Source organism: Lepisosteus platostomus, chromosome 3, assembly GCF_059453375.1.
Source record: "Lepisosteus platostomus isolate fLepPlt1 chromosome 3, fLepPlt1.hap1, whole genome shotgun sequence".
NCBI lineage: Eukaryota > Metazoa > Chordata > Actinopteri > Semionotiformes > Lepisosteidae > Lepisosteus > Lepisosteus platostomus.
The window spans coordinates 78,614,341-78,629,379 of record NC_142613.1 but is presented as its reverse complement, the minus strand read 5'-3'; the positions used below and the strand labels follow the sequence as shown (position 1 = coordinate 78,629,379).

The window sequence follows — 15,039 nt, the reverse complement described above, 5'->3', positions numbered from 1 at the left end:
AAAAAGTTATCTAGAAACTCAAAGATTAGTATTAATAAAGTTACACCTCAGGGAAGTTATTATTAACTGATTCGGGAGGGGTGACAATGACAAACCAATCTCACAAGGTGGGATCCTAATCAATATCAGCAGCAAACTAGCTAAATAAATTGACCTCAAATGCTTCCCTTCGTATTCGTCTCAAGCATCAGAGGGACTATGCCCCTACTGCAAACAATAAAAGAGAAAGAAATTAAAAGTCGTTAGAATATGCTTTTTCATCAAATAGTTTCATATTTGTGCTTACTAGTTTGCCTACAAAGACAGTGGGAAAAAAAAAACCTCGCGGTTTCTTCACATAGGAATTGGCTTTTCTTCTTACCTGTTCCCGTTGTAGCGACAATGCTTATAATAAGACAACCACTGTCGTATCTGCCTGATCAATGGAGCAATACGGTTGGACTTTTGTCGACATCTAAATGCATTTTTTCAGAGCTAGCCGCCACACCGGAAGCAAACCAAGTTTCTTCCCCCCAAAGAGTGACTTGCTCTGACCGTGCAGTCACCTCTGTGCACAGATTCACTAGTTCAGCGCGAGGCGAACTAGAAGGTCCCTGGAGAGTAACAACTGTCCAGCACGAAGCCGACAGAGCAACTCTCTCCTCCTCCCTACGGCTCTGAGCTGCACCAGGACTGGTTGGGCATTGAGCCAGGAGACCACGGGTTGGGTACCACTTCGACAGAGTCTGTCAGTGTCACACCTTCTGCAGCCAGAGGGCGCTCCTACTCTGTCCTGTCCCTAGTTTCCTGTGCTTTGTTGTCCTTCCTGTGTCTCTCTCTCTGGGGCTATATATTTCCGGGTCTCTCATTGACGTTCGGATGTCCTGAGACCCACCTAGCACCAGGCCGCCACTCCGTCTGTGGCCTGAGGGCACAGGTTTCTATACGGCAATTCCAGGACTCTTTGCACTGCTGAACCCGGGCTAACTCCCCGTTTCACCACTTCGCATAGGGTCTTTTTCCACTCTCCTGTCATTCCACGGTTTGTCCCTTCCGACATCCGTGACAGTCAGCTGTTCCTTCGCTGTCCATGCTGGAAGATACAAATCCATACTGGATGAGTATAAATCCAATATTCTACATTACAGATTTCGAGAATTTAATTGTTATCTCAACACAGGTTGATATCAATCATCGTATAAGTAACATATTTACTTATGAGTATCTAATGTAGAATCTGTATTTATGAGACTGATTAATGAGATAGTGTAGCCGAATGGTATACAGTACTTAATGCATATTTCTTTGTTTAGTATACTTTCGCAATTGTGATATATTATGTATCTTGAATCTTGGTTACCCTCACAATAAGATCTGCCATCTGTATCCAGGCAGACTGTCATAATAATAATAATAATAATAATAATAATAATAATAATAATAATAATAATTGCTTACACTTATATAGCGCTTCTTTGGACACTCCACTCAAAGCACTTTACAGGTAATGGGGACTCCCCTCCACCACTTCCAATGTGCAGCATCCACCTGGATTATGTTTTTACATGCACAATTTGATCGATTAATAAATGTATTTCATGTATTTGAACTCGTGTGTGTGTATAGCTGATTATTCTGAAGATTGATTCCTAATAGCCAAAACAACCAACAATTTACTGGTACAATTATAATAAATAATAATACACTTTATTTTCTATAGCACCTTTAAAGGTGGCTTCTCAAAGGGCTTTACAGAATGACAACAACAATTAAAATAAACACTAAAAAATACACAATAAACTAAAAAATACACAAGCTAAACAAGATGAGAATTTGCAGAGGAGACAGTAGATGATGGTACTAAATACTGAGTTATTACTCAGTACTGAAATACTGAAATTTGGGTGGAGTGGTGACTCTGTGGCTAAGGATCTGCGCCTGTGGCTGGAAGGTTGCCAGTTCAAATCCCACAGCTGGCAGAGGAATCCTACTCTGTTGGGCTCCTGAGCAAGGCCCTTAACCCCAACTGCTCCAGGGGCGCTGTACAATGGCTGACCCTGTGCTCTGACCCAAGGCATGGAGAGCAAGCTGGGGTATGCGAAAAGATAATTCCTAATGCAAGAAATTGTAAAGGGTTAATAAAGTGATGTTATTGTCATACTGTAGGGATAAAGAATGGAAGCAGTTAAGTAAAGGATCTTCTAAAGAAGAAGGTTTTGAGTTTGGAGAAGCTGACTCTGATATCCTTGGGGACAGAGTTCCAGAGCTTGGGGACAGAACAGGAGAAGGCCCTGTCACCCATAGAGTGGACACTCTACTGCTTGAGATATTGTGGACCCAGCATCCACAATATCTCAAGCATAACAACTTCGACCTCCTGTGCTCTTGATGTCATCTCCTTAGCCCTGCCTCTGTGTGGCCTCTGGCTTGGACAGTGGGCATTCTATGTCACCTGGCACATTCATTTCTTCCATCTCTAGTGTCCTGGATGTCCCAATTTTCTTAGTGCCTTTGACCCTGGGTTCTCATCTCTCAGACCTAGCTACTCCTGACACCATCTCCTTAGCCCTGGGTTTGTCCAGCATCCAACTTCTGGCTCAGTCAAGGCAGATGTCCTACCTTCACTGTTCCCTCCATATTTCCACCTGCAACAGGGCCAACTGCAAAAGCCTCAATCCACCAAACTGGCAGCCTTAGGTCTTTCCGACACGTCTTCTTGACTTTTTAACCTGCTTTTCTCCACTGTCCTTCTGTCTCCTTCCCCTGGCATTCAGCATGGCCCAACCTTGGTGCCATCAGCCCCTGCCATTTCGAATGCTACCTCCTCAGCTCCAGGTCTCACCAGCATCCAACTTCCAGCTCAGGCAGCAGGTGTCCTACAGTCTCTTCTCTCTCTTCTGCCCCCTGGCATCCAAAACAGCTCAGTGGAAATCCCTTTTGCTCCACCTCTTGCAGTAGCTCTAACCTTCTGAAGTAGTGGTCATCAATCTAGCTCACCTCCTTACTCCTTTTATTCTTTTCAATCCAGAATCATCGACTGTGATTCTGTCTCCATCAACTCCTAAGTCCACTGATTCCCTTTGGTATATACCAAAAAGACAACAGCTTTGGTTTTCATATAATCTTAGAAAGTCTTGCTTGAATGTACTGATTGTTACTGCATTTCATATAATCAAGGCCAAAACAAAATATTAACACATTTTATCCCAACAATATCTTGATAATGGAAGCAGTGCATTATTAATACGATTATCTTTCAGAACACAACCAGATAAAAAATGAAAATTCCCAAGGTACAAAATCTGAGACAGCATGGGTTTTATCAAATTACACCATTATTTATTTTTATATTATACATTTGCATATGTGCTTTTAGGTACATCAAAATCATTGCCTAGTTATGTTAAAAATAAAAATATAAATAAGACATTCAGGAATACCTTCATCCTTTCTCACATTGGACAAGTCACTATATAGACTTATTTCAATTAACAGTAAGTCACTTTCCAAAAACCATCTTTAATCCTTCAATATGTTATAATCCTTTCTGAAATTTTCAAACTAGCTAGGAGTTGAGCTAACATTTAATATAACAAATTGTTATACAATTGTTTTCTCCTATATTCATTTTGCTTCTTGATACCACACTACAGGGCAATTGGTTTAAAAACAAACCCCCACATTATGCAATCACAATGTTCCCTGTTTGCTTATTACCTTACAATTATCACTTCAAATTCAATTAAATTATTTATTGATATATGCTTGCAAAATAACTTGTTCTAAAGACTTCAAACAATGTGTTTTGTTTACGTAAGCAGTTTTCTTTTTTCTACTTTATCTAAACTAGCAGTCAAACAAAAGGTGTCATGCACAAAATACAAAGATATAAGTTTATACATAGGTATCAACAGACATTTGTTTTGCTTGATAGTCATAGTAATGCAAGCAATGGATACTACAGTTTCTTGCAAAAGTATTCATCCATTTCCAGTGAGTCCCAGTTTTGCTGAATTACCAGTGACGTACTGTATACATATTTTTAACAAAACTTGAAAGCTTAAAATGAACTTTTACAGGCAAAACAAACTGAACTGAAAATTGAAAACTAAAATGTTAAACTAAAGTCAAAGATCCAAACTACTCAGAAAGTGTAAAACTGTGGGCATGGTTTTGAAGTGTTTGCCTTTTCATAGGTGGGCTCAGAGCAAATAAAAATGCAAAGACTCTGATGATGTGTTTTTTATTTTCTTGTGTTAACTAACTTCATGGTAAATCTTTAAAATTATAAAAAGAATTAACATTCAACAGTGACAGAGCACCACATTTATATAGAGGAAAAGGATGAAAAAGAGAAAGAGAGGAGACAGACGTCACAGAGGAAGAGAGTGAGAGAGAAGAAGGAACATCACCATCGGCATCCTTTTGGCTTGAGCCGCGTGAGAGCTTCTTGTTCTTGGAGACCAGATTCTGGCTATGTAATCTGAAAATTATTACAGAGCTCTTGCGATCTTTATTTATTGAATGAAACTGTGATTTCCTAGTCTGTGTAATCCTCAGGCTAATGATGCTCTCTTCTTAGTTTGGAGATGCATTGTCACCCAAGAACAGTGTAACAACAGTGGTTTAGAAAGACACCCGGTTGCAGATCAGTTAAAACACCACAAAAATAATATAGGTAGCTACAAAACCTACGTTAGTCGCTGGGTATAGCAGAAAACACTGCTGTCATGGTAACCAAGCCTGTGAGGATTGACTGGTTAGATTTGGAAGATTGTTTCCTATTTACTTTTGGCACCTCGGTTGCAGGAGGGGAGATACAGTATACAGTAGTTCTGCTTAGGATTCATTTCTTATGACACCATTTTCTTCTCTTATCGTAATGGTGTTTCAGAGTGTATTCGGATTACAGGGACATATTTCTGGACACATGGGACATAGTCCTCTGGAATACATAGATTTCTAAATTTGTGTAGCTGTATAACATTGTGTGATGTGAAGGGATGTTATTTATTGTTAATAAATATTTGTCTGGACAAGTTTAAGCCTGATTTATTAATTTGTTACCAGAGTTGTGCGGGAGACAATAAAAAACTCAAGTGTCTCACGCTTTACATAACACTCTAGTTATTTTGGTGAACCTTCTATTTTGTAATGTGTAATCTCAGATAAATTAACATAAATTAGTTAGAACACCACCAAATAACTTTGGCAAGTCACACAGTTAGTTCAAATGCTTCTATATGTGTGCAATAATAGTGGCTCATATGATTTAATTTCAATTTAATTTCAAATACACCTACAGAATGTCTGTAAGGTCCCTCAGTCTGGTAGTACATTTCATGCAAAGATTCAACTATGGAGACAAACAACTTAGGATAGTGTACTGTAGAAGTGCACAGAGGAGCAGTAGCTTTTATACATTTTGAAAAACATTAAATATCTCTTTGAGTTCAGTGAAGCTGATCATTAAAAAGTAGAAGGTGTTGTGCACCAGTAATTCTGAGACAAGTCAAGACCTCAATGACTGAAGTGGGAGGAAAGATCCATGAGCCAGCAACATCCCGATCACTCCACAAAACTGGTCGGAATGCATGCATTAGAAAAGAAAAAACAACAATTTTAATCCTGTATGGAGTTTGCTTCAAAGGATTAATGTGATAGTGCAGAAAGTGGTAAATGATTTTTGGTTGGAAGATACAAAATTTGAACTTTTTCGTCTAAATGTAAAACCTTATCCTGTTCTTTTCCAACTGTATCACCCAATAAGCACCGTCCCTATTGTCACGCATGCTGGTGACAGCATTGTGTTATAGAGCTGTTTCTGGTCAGTAGCTTTCCCTTTCCATTATCAGCTTTATGTTGTATGTCTTTAATCACATGCGCTCACCAAACCAAAGTCCATGCAACTGGAGTTGAACTTGACCTTTCCTTCCAAGATTGTCAAAATCAAAGGGGAAACGAATGAAGCATTTTTAGTTGGCTGAAATGGAACAAAACAATCACCTTTCAGCAGGTCAATGACGCAAAATGCAAAGACAAAGCTACACAGGAGTGACTCAAGAAGAAGAAAGTGAGAGCGTTTTTGAGGAGTGCTATGCAACGTTAGTTTGAATCTGATAGAATATAAGTGGCAAAACATGAAAATTGCCGTCCATCAATGTTCTCCAACCAACCTAAGCAGACCTTGAGCAAGTTTGCAAAGAAGAATGGATGAAAGATGTACCATCTTGGTGTGCAGGTTTGGTAGAGACTTATCCAAAAAGAATCACAGCTGTAATTGATGCCAAATGTGTTTGGCACCCAGCATTGACTAATGGAGGTGAATACTTGCTATCACAATAAGTGAAATGCTGACATTTATCTTCCCCCCATAACAGTGCTAAGTCCAATAGCTCATGCTTTGATTAAAAATTTCCTTTAAAAATATGTATACATAACTTGTAATTCAACGAAATGGGACATCTTCAGAAAAGGGTGAACACTTCTGCAGCACACTGTCATGTACAATCCTTGTCTCTTTTTTGTTAAATCAAAATCTCCCCTTTGTCAGTTAACATTTATGAGTACTGTAAACGAACAAGTAATAGGTTTATTCCATGCTGAAAAGAGAAGAAAGAAAACAATGTGGAGCCTTCTTCAGGTGTGACGCCGAAACGTGTTTCTTTCTTCTCTTTTCAGCATGGAATAAACCTATTACTTCTTCCTTTGCAGCCTATGCATGCTGACGCAGCTACCCTACTATTTATGAGTACTTTTCATTCCTGCACTATCGGCACTGCTGACTGGTTGATATGCATCTCCATTGGGTGTTAAAGATGCAAATGATTAAATTTGCACTTTTTTTTCACTTTGAAAACACTACTGTTGGAGAAAAAACTGGAGGAATTTAAGGAATTTCATTACACCTAAATATATATTTTTATCTTCAGTTTTGGAACTTTCCCTTCTTTTGATTGTCATTTGTTAATGCCATTTATTTTATTTCTATTCTTTTTAACATATTTTATGAAATTCTGATACAAAGATATGTATCTTGCCTTCATTTGTTTTCATTACAGTGCAAAATATACTGTATAAGCCATCAAGATTTGGCCTGAGGTACATAAAATACTGTACATCAGAGATTCAAAATTTTATCAAAAATATGAGTAAAACAAATGATGCATTTTCCTTTCATTTTTTAAGTTTGTGCACTTATAACATTTATTTTTTAGCGAATGAATTTAAATTATGAAGTGCCTTTTTAAAAAGTGCCCTAACTGGTATTTAATTTTACATACAGTACATGTATGTAAATAAAGAGCTCTTATATTATAAATAACTAGTTGGAGAAACCACAGCAAAGTGACAATGAAAAGATCATATATTAGCTTTCATTTCTCTCTGTATCCATTTATTTAAGTTTTAAATTAATTTAAATATCACCAACTTTGCTTCCTTCTTTTAGCATAATGCTCTTCTTTTGCACAAACCACTGAAACTGGTTTGTTTCACTGGCGTTCTGCAGTACTCTATGTGGATGAACAGGCTCCTGCTGTTTTTCTTACCTCATTCCTTGAAAGACAAACACAAAGCAGCAAAACGCCACTCTATCTAAGCCAAAGACTATGTTTAAGTAAAGTGAGTTTCAAGAACTTGTTATATTTTGAGACTGAATGGATGAAATTTAAAGGTCAAATACCTACTGTACATATTTTTAGAATAATGAAGCACAATATGTGATTTAAAATTTTTCAAAAGCTTTTATTATTCAAGGATATCAGTCCCATTTCTGTTATGTAAAAGATGCATCTGAAACCCTTGAAACTCAGAAAACCCAGTTAAGGCTCAAAGAAGCACAAGGTAGCACATTGAAACACTTACAAAAGCATACATAAAGTGAAACAGACAGCTTCAACATTTCTGAATGAAGCCCAACGAACAACATAAATCACTAAGGGTCAAGCTTAGTGACTGGGTAATAATGCCAAAATGGAATCTCATATTGTCTAGCTTTATGATGTATTTTGTCCTAAACCATGTAATATTAAAATTTATTTGCAATGTTTAATGAACTATAACTCACAGTTACAGACAAACATCTTGATAAAACACAGTATTGATTCCTCTTAGCAGTGAACAATTCTAAACAGAACACTGACTTGAATCAACATTTAAATGCAACACAAATCATAGCATTACAGCCATTTTAAAAGGAATGGGGTGCACAAATAATTGAACTCCCCGAAGCTCTAACCTTCTACGAAAACAAAAACACTGTTCATCCACCAAGTTCCCTTACAGCCTCTGCTAACTTTTAAGATGCATATGATCCATATTGATCACTGCAGTAGTTGCTGCAAACTTCAGGGCAAGTGCTGCTGTAGTACACAATGTCAACACATCAGCGTTGTTCACTGTGGCCTAATGTCCTGGGGACCTGGATTTCTTTTCTGCAGCTTTTGGATTCAAGGATGGACTCTGCAAAGCTGTGAAGGGGTAGATAGGGTGTTGGCCATTGTTTCCATCGACAAAGACACATTGGAAGTAGCGCATGCTACCTGCAAAGATTTTTAAAAAAGGGGGAAATAAAAATGAGTTCCTTTAGATCTGAAATTTAAAACAAAACACACAAGACAACAAAAATGAGAAACTAAGTTGGCCATTTTCTTCATCTTGTTTTCTTGGGTCCTTCTGTTTTAATCATCTAAGAATTCCATTAAACTGTTTTTATGTTATGTATTTTACTATACAGTAAGTCTGTGTCTCATGATTGTTATTCTTATGAGGAATGATAAATAATAGTGATACTAAAGATGATACAGCACTTAAAAATGTAAGAAAACTGGTAAATTATAACAAAATTGATCTGTGTTTGTAATACCATACCATTTCAAAAAGATGAAAAGCTATGTATTTCCTCAGTAGTTCCGCATCACTGCCTTAGCATTTTGTGTCTTGTGAATAGAGATATTTAGGGTATGAAGGGAATAGTCACCATAACAGAAATATCCTTCACCTATGTTAGGGCACACAGGGCAGAGTCAGTGATGTACAGTATACTGATGGGACACCACCGCTTGTGGAATGATGATTGTCAAGGTCACCACATGTGTAACATGTCAGAGTCTCCAGGACATGGCAATTAGGCCCTGCCATTGCCAATGGATTCTCCTGGTCTCTGTGCCATTGAATACCCCCGTCGGAAGAGTCCAGGACTGCCGGACTCCCCAACACAAATTCCAGAGACTTGTGGTGTTTATACAGCAGGAATGTAACCAAATTCCCAGCTGACTATCAAGCAGGTACAGAATGTCTGTCCACAAGAAGAAGGCCAGCTTAGTAATGAACCAGAACAAATTTCTAGTGAAATTTGACTCTATTTCCCTTTAAAAGTTCACACAAGACAGCACGTCATGTTACCTCTAAGTCTGCTTATTTGGAAATGAGATATGACTACAGATAACTATATTTTATTATTTACTTCATACAGTATATCCCTTATTTTCTAGTATTATATGTGAGTAAACATGACAAAGCATTGTTTTTTCCTTTTGTTTTGATTAATTTCTGCAATTTCCCTCACGGGATCAATTAAGTATCTATCTATTAAATACATGTGCAACTATGCTACGTTTTCTCACCTAAGGATCCCCTTGATAAAAAACTTCTGGGTGTTTTTTTTTATTTTGGTGCCTCCTGCATTATATTCTTTACCATATTAAAATATGATTCAAAAAAATAAAGTCAAAAACAAGAATTGACATTTTTAACCTGAAAAATAAACTGATTTCATGATCAAGGAAATTCTGAAATGCAAATTGTTCTGATGAGAGATCATGCAGAAAATCAACTGAACTTCTAGCATGAAGCCTAACATATACTGTATAAAGCAGAGCACTACTTACTTTTGCCTTTCCTTGGATCTTCATTGTCAGCTTCTTTTGCCAGAAGGAAGGAAAAGGACATCAATTTGGGAACTTATCAACAAACATTGTAAAGGTATGAATTAAAAAGCATCAAATTCTCTTGGGAACACTTCATACACTTTATCAAACAGTCTAATATTAATATAAGCAGTATTTGTGCTTTTTTTATTTTGAACCCTAATCATAATAAAGTCACCCTAAACAAATCAATCGCATTCCAGCACCAGTTATCTCAGCATGGAAAATGGTCCTTCATATGCAAATGACATTAGTCACATGATTATTCAGTGCACAGAAAGAAAAATAAGATAAACCCCATGACAGAGCATTAAAGAAATACACATCACCAAGAGCCCTCACTGTGAAGAGAATTAGATTATTAGACATTTCTTGGGAATATAATAGCACTACAAGTCAACGACATTAAAAAAATAAGAATAAATGAAAAATATGCAGATTAGCATAAATTGTTATTTACATTTGTAGGCTTCTCGAGGATCAAAGCAATTACAGTTGCTATCAAAATTACCCTCATGAATGTTTCCACATGTTATTGTGTCCCAATATGCAGTAGAATCATAATGTATTTAACTGGGATTTTTGCCATTGATCAACACAAAACACTATAAAATCAAAGTTAAAACAAAACTCTACAAAGCCTCCTAAATTATTATAATATAAATATAAATATAAAACAGAAAATAACTGATTGCGTAAATATTGTATTCACAAACCCTTGCTGTGACACACTTAAATATGCTCTGGTGTAAACAGTCTTTAGCAGTCAGAGAATTAGTTGACTGGGGTCCACCAGAGTGCAATTAAAGTATTTCACATGAGTTCAGGTTAAATACACCTACCCCTGGAAGCGCCCAACAAAAACGTCATTATACTGTACAATACTTCTGCATTGTAATCACCAGAACACTTAAATCTCAGAGTGCGTTTAAAATGTGACAGTTTCTTAGAATGAAGCAGGAGAAGAATGGTTTGAGAAACGTACAAATCATAAAGAAGAAACAGCATCTCAATGTGCTGTAATTCATTTTTACTTGCAGCTACACCCTTTCATTAGAGGAGTCATTTTAATTTAATCAACAGAGTAACAGTGCAAAGAACAGATGTACTAGAGAATTATAACTACTGCTGTGCCTGAGATGAGCCATGATACATAAAAGTGTTCTGGCTTTATACAGCCTGCCATCTATTACACTGGTCTTTGTGACAATTCGTCTGGGTATTTAGTGGAAAAGTGCTGTGCAACTAGTCCACTAGTGATTGAAAACTAGTTGCATTACTGGATATGTACTTTATTGTTCAAATCAACAATCAAGTTTATTGTTATAATCAAGTTTGTAAACATGGGGATATTTTCATGGGAAGACAAATATATTAAATATAAATTTTATTTAAAAAATAAAAAAAGTAATTGGCCCATATTATAGTGCGCTGCTGCTTTGTTCAGGTTCACAGGTTACAAAGAATCTCTCAGTTTGTCTTCCTCTGAAGTTTATAAACTTCAAGTAGTTGATTTGTTTTAAGAGGGCTTACAGATTTCCCATTTTTAAGTTTCACTTTTTTAATGGGCAAGCAGTAACGTATATTTGGAGAACTCAGTTTGACAAACAAAAGCAAAAATAAACCAAATGCAAAAACAGAAAGTGGTGCTGAAGTGAAGATGTGTCATGTGAACATGAGCAAGAGGAACAATGATACACTGAACGAGTTTTGGTGAAACCCTGATACTAACAGTACACAAATCATTAGTACGATAATGATGGCTTTTTAATGAACAGTGAAAAAATAACATTGAAATTCAGATTTAAATAGGCATATTAATACATTTTCTCTTCGCTGCAAATTATTTTTTATAGATGGCATCAATCCATTGTAGTCATATATTTATAGATGCAAAATGTTGTGGAAGTATGATATGTCTTATTTGCCTTTTTTAAGAGATGTAATAATTTTAGTGATGGGCCATTTTAATTTTATTTAGCACAGTAAATTCAGTCCATATTATTGGCTATGCATTTAATAAATAAATCCACAAATGATTTCCTTCGCAAAGCATGGACTCTTACATAAAACCTCAAATTATTCTGAAAGTTAAAGCGCATCGTAACTACATTTAGTGTCTTTGTTTCATCTAGTGGTAAGAACCATTTGTATGTTATCACTGACCAATGCAGACTTTTAATCAATTATATTAGGGTATAGTGTATAGTGCCATGACTCAAAGTTGTTTCATGTTTCATGTTATTTTCTGTTTTCACTGGTAGTCAGAAATACTGACTGCATTAAAATATGTAATGAAGAACATTATCAGAAGCAAATATTCTTGTAATGGGGATTGCAGATGACTGCATGGCACATGATAGACAACTCCTTTTTCATCCAATCACCAACTAAGCTTATGCTTCAGGACATTTTTCAATGTACCTGAGTGTTTTCATTTTTAGAAATGTTCCCATCCAAAGCTGAGATTCAAAATACAATATATAAAAATGCATACAAGAACACAGTATGTTAAACAGGCTGGGGCAATTTATATGTTAATGGTGATGTTTAGACTTTCATGAAAATGTGCCCATGTGGTCTTTAAATGGAGTGAGGACAGAGACAGGTGATGTAACCACCATGCTATTCTTCCACTGGAAAACTGAAATGAACCAGATGTGGATGTTCTTCCAAAGAACAACACTCACCTCTGTCCATTTAGCCATTTTATTCACATTAGGCATGTATAGTTTGAGCTACATTTTGAAACATTTACAATGGAATCATGTTTTAGCAATTCTGTTCTGTTATAAAAAATGCTTTTGAAGAGTCACTTCAATTTACCGGTGGAAGCGTCTGAATACCTTAATCCGGGATCCTGACTAAGAAGATTAGGCGTCACTTTGATTGACAACCTTTTCAGCAAAAGTGGATGCTATACATGAAACAGCAGCAAGAATAATAGCGTTAATCATAAATAAATGTGTACAAACTGAGGAGTAATGTTGTATTACTATTATAACATGCTTTAAAGCAATCGTAGAATAGAATAATATACAGTAGGAGTACATTCTGATTAACAAATAAACCTTTCTAGTGAATCACCAAAATCTGCTGACATCTTAGCACTGACACCTGCAGCTTTCAATATTTCTTTTTTATTTTCATTTTATTTTTATATCCATATTAATTTGATACATTTTTTTTTATTATTTTAGATCTTAAAGAGAAATAATGGGCTGGATGGTTACTTTTGTTATCCAGTTCCTATAAGTGTTGTTTTTTATTGATAATTGAACTTCTGAAATCAAAAGTCTTTGTGGAACAGTCTTTTGCTTCACTAGATTCCAGTTCACCCGATATATTTTTCCTTGGTGAAAGGTACAAAACCATTCCAGCATGAAGTATCATGCAAAAAGAGTACTGTGTGGACTGCTGTGTTGTCTTGCCATTTCTTTTTCCTGTCTGACAGTGCCACCCTGTGATAAAGCACAGCAGTGACTGTGATCCCCTCATGCTGAGGTTATTTTCCCTTCCTTGCGTTTTATTGGATGTGCTTGCTTACTAATTAACAGATGATGCCAGTAACCCATCTGGTGATGTGATAACATACTGTGTAGGGGTCAGGGGCCTTGAAGTGGTTGGAAGTGGTCTAGTGCTTTTTTAACTCATAGTGACTGTAAGGTTGCTGCCTGGACCGTGGGCTGCTACTGTACTTACTTGTGGGCTTTGATGTTTTCAGATCTTTTTCTGGAAAGAAACAAACAACATTTTCAAGTAGTTAGCCAAATGTACTAAAGTTAGTCAATAAATACAAATTCTATTGTCGACCACTTCAAACAACAAATCACTTTGATTTCCTTTTCTCTAAACTGTGAAATTGTGAACGTGCTCAGGGAAGTTAACAGAAAGCACAGTCTGAATGAAGCAGGGATAGCGAAAGCTTATTCAGTAGCTACTGTACCAAACGGGTTAGATGGGCCAACAGCCTCCACTAATGTCCAACCTTTCTTATGCCTCGTCTACACAGCATTACTTTAAATGAGCAAAGTAACAGGGGTCTAACACCAGCAACAGTAGGGAATATTATAATACTGTACACTTTCTAGTTTTACCCAGGTCAGTGAATAATCATGAATAACTGTTTCAGAAAAAAATAAACCAGAAAATGAAACTGATGCACAATGAAAACACAATCTAATTGCTTTACATCAATAGATCTTTGGGCACATACATAATGTTATTTCAATTGGAAATAATAAGCATATACTATAGCATCTGAGTAGCATTCTTCATTCTGATAACAAAATACTGAGCTTAAGTTGTGTCATTTAATAAAATAGCCAGGTGCTCAACATTTAATATTGACAATTGAGTCAAAACTGACAAACAGAAGTGATTGACAATGTGTGTATAGCCATTAAAAATGACTTTATTTTAATTAATGCACGAATGACCAAAGATACAAACATGTCACGCTTCAGTAATGAATATCACCTGGTTGGCATTAGCAAGATTGACAGAGATCTTTTAGAGTGATTTTCCAGAAAATAAAATGTTCTGCTTCAACCATTAGCAGACTAGTCTAGAGAAATCAGGCAATCACCTCACTGAGGGATGATCCATGTGCTAGATGGCAGAGGGTAACCACATTAGATCAGCTCAGGATTCATAGATACACCTGGTTCATCTACATACAGTAGCTGTTTGTCTGTGGTGGCTACAGCAGGAGAAATTCCAAAGTGAATAAGCTTTTTATTCTCTGTGAGAATGATTTGCATGCGCCGAGGTCATTCTGAGATAACGTGAATAGCTACCTATGATGAAATCACTATATAGACGTTGTGGTGAACATTATGCTGCATTTTTCACATCAACCTGTAGGTGCTTTTGGTTTGCCCACTAATGGAATAAGAAGCCTTTAAATGGAGAGGTACTGTTCTTTACAGCACATAGGTGAACTCACTATTTACACAGATCAGTTCAATAATTTAAACAAGTAAAATAAAGCAACTGCACTTTTTATATAAGCTTGCTTCAGGATCAATTGCCTAGTCCACTTGCCAAAACCAATACGTCAGTTTTCCTTCAAACAGTGTTTTGTCCTCAACAAAGAATTGTTTTTTTTATGCAACTATTTCTTGGAGAA

The 15,039-nt window shown here is 36.5% G+C and overlaps 1 protein-coding gene across 50 annotated transcripts in view; it reads right to left on the bottom strand.

Annotated features, from left to right (window-relative positions):
- Positions 1-3,296: 3,296 nt before the first annotated feature.
- trdn (triadin) overlaps positions 3,297-15,039 on the bottom strand; it is a 123,463-nt gene continuing 111,720 nt past the window's right edge. For 45 of the 50 annotated variants that reach the window (XM_088626950.1, XM_088626949.1, XM_088626948.1 and 42 more), the window contains 3 exons: positions 13,611-13,640; positions 9,870-9,902; positions 3,297-8,522 (listed from right to left, as the gene is read on the bottom strand). In XM_088626950.1, coding sequence (XP_088483076.1) covers positions 8,386-8,522; positions 9,870-9,902; positions 13,611-13,640 — 200 coding nt within the window. In that variant the 3' untranslated portion in view covers positions 3,297-8,385. Of the gene's footprint in view, positions 8,523-9,869; positions 9,903-12,734; positions 12,826-13,610; positions 13,641-15,039 lie in introns of all 50 variants that reach the window. The other 5 variants (XR_015935545.1, XR_015935547.1, XR_015935548.1 and 2 more) reach the window with 2 other exon arrangements.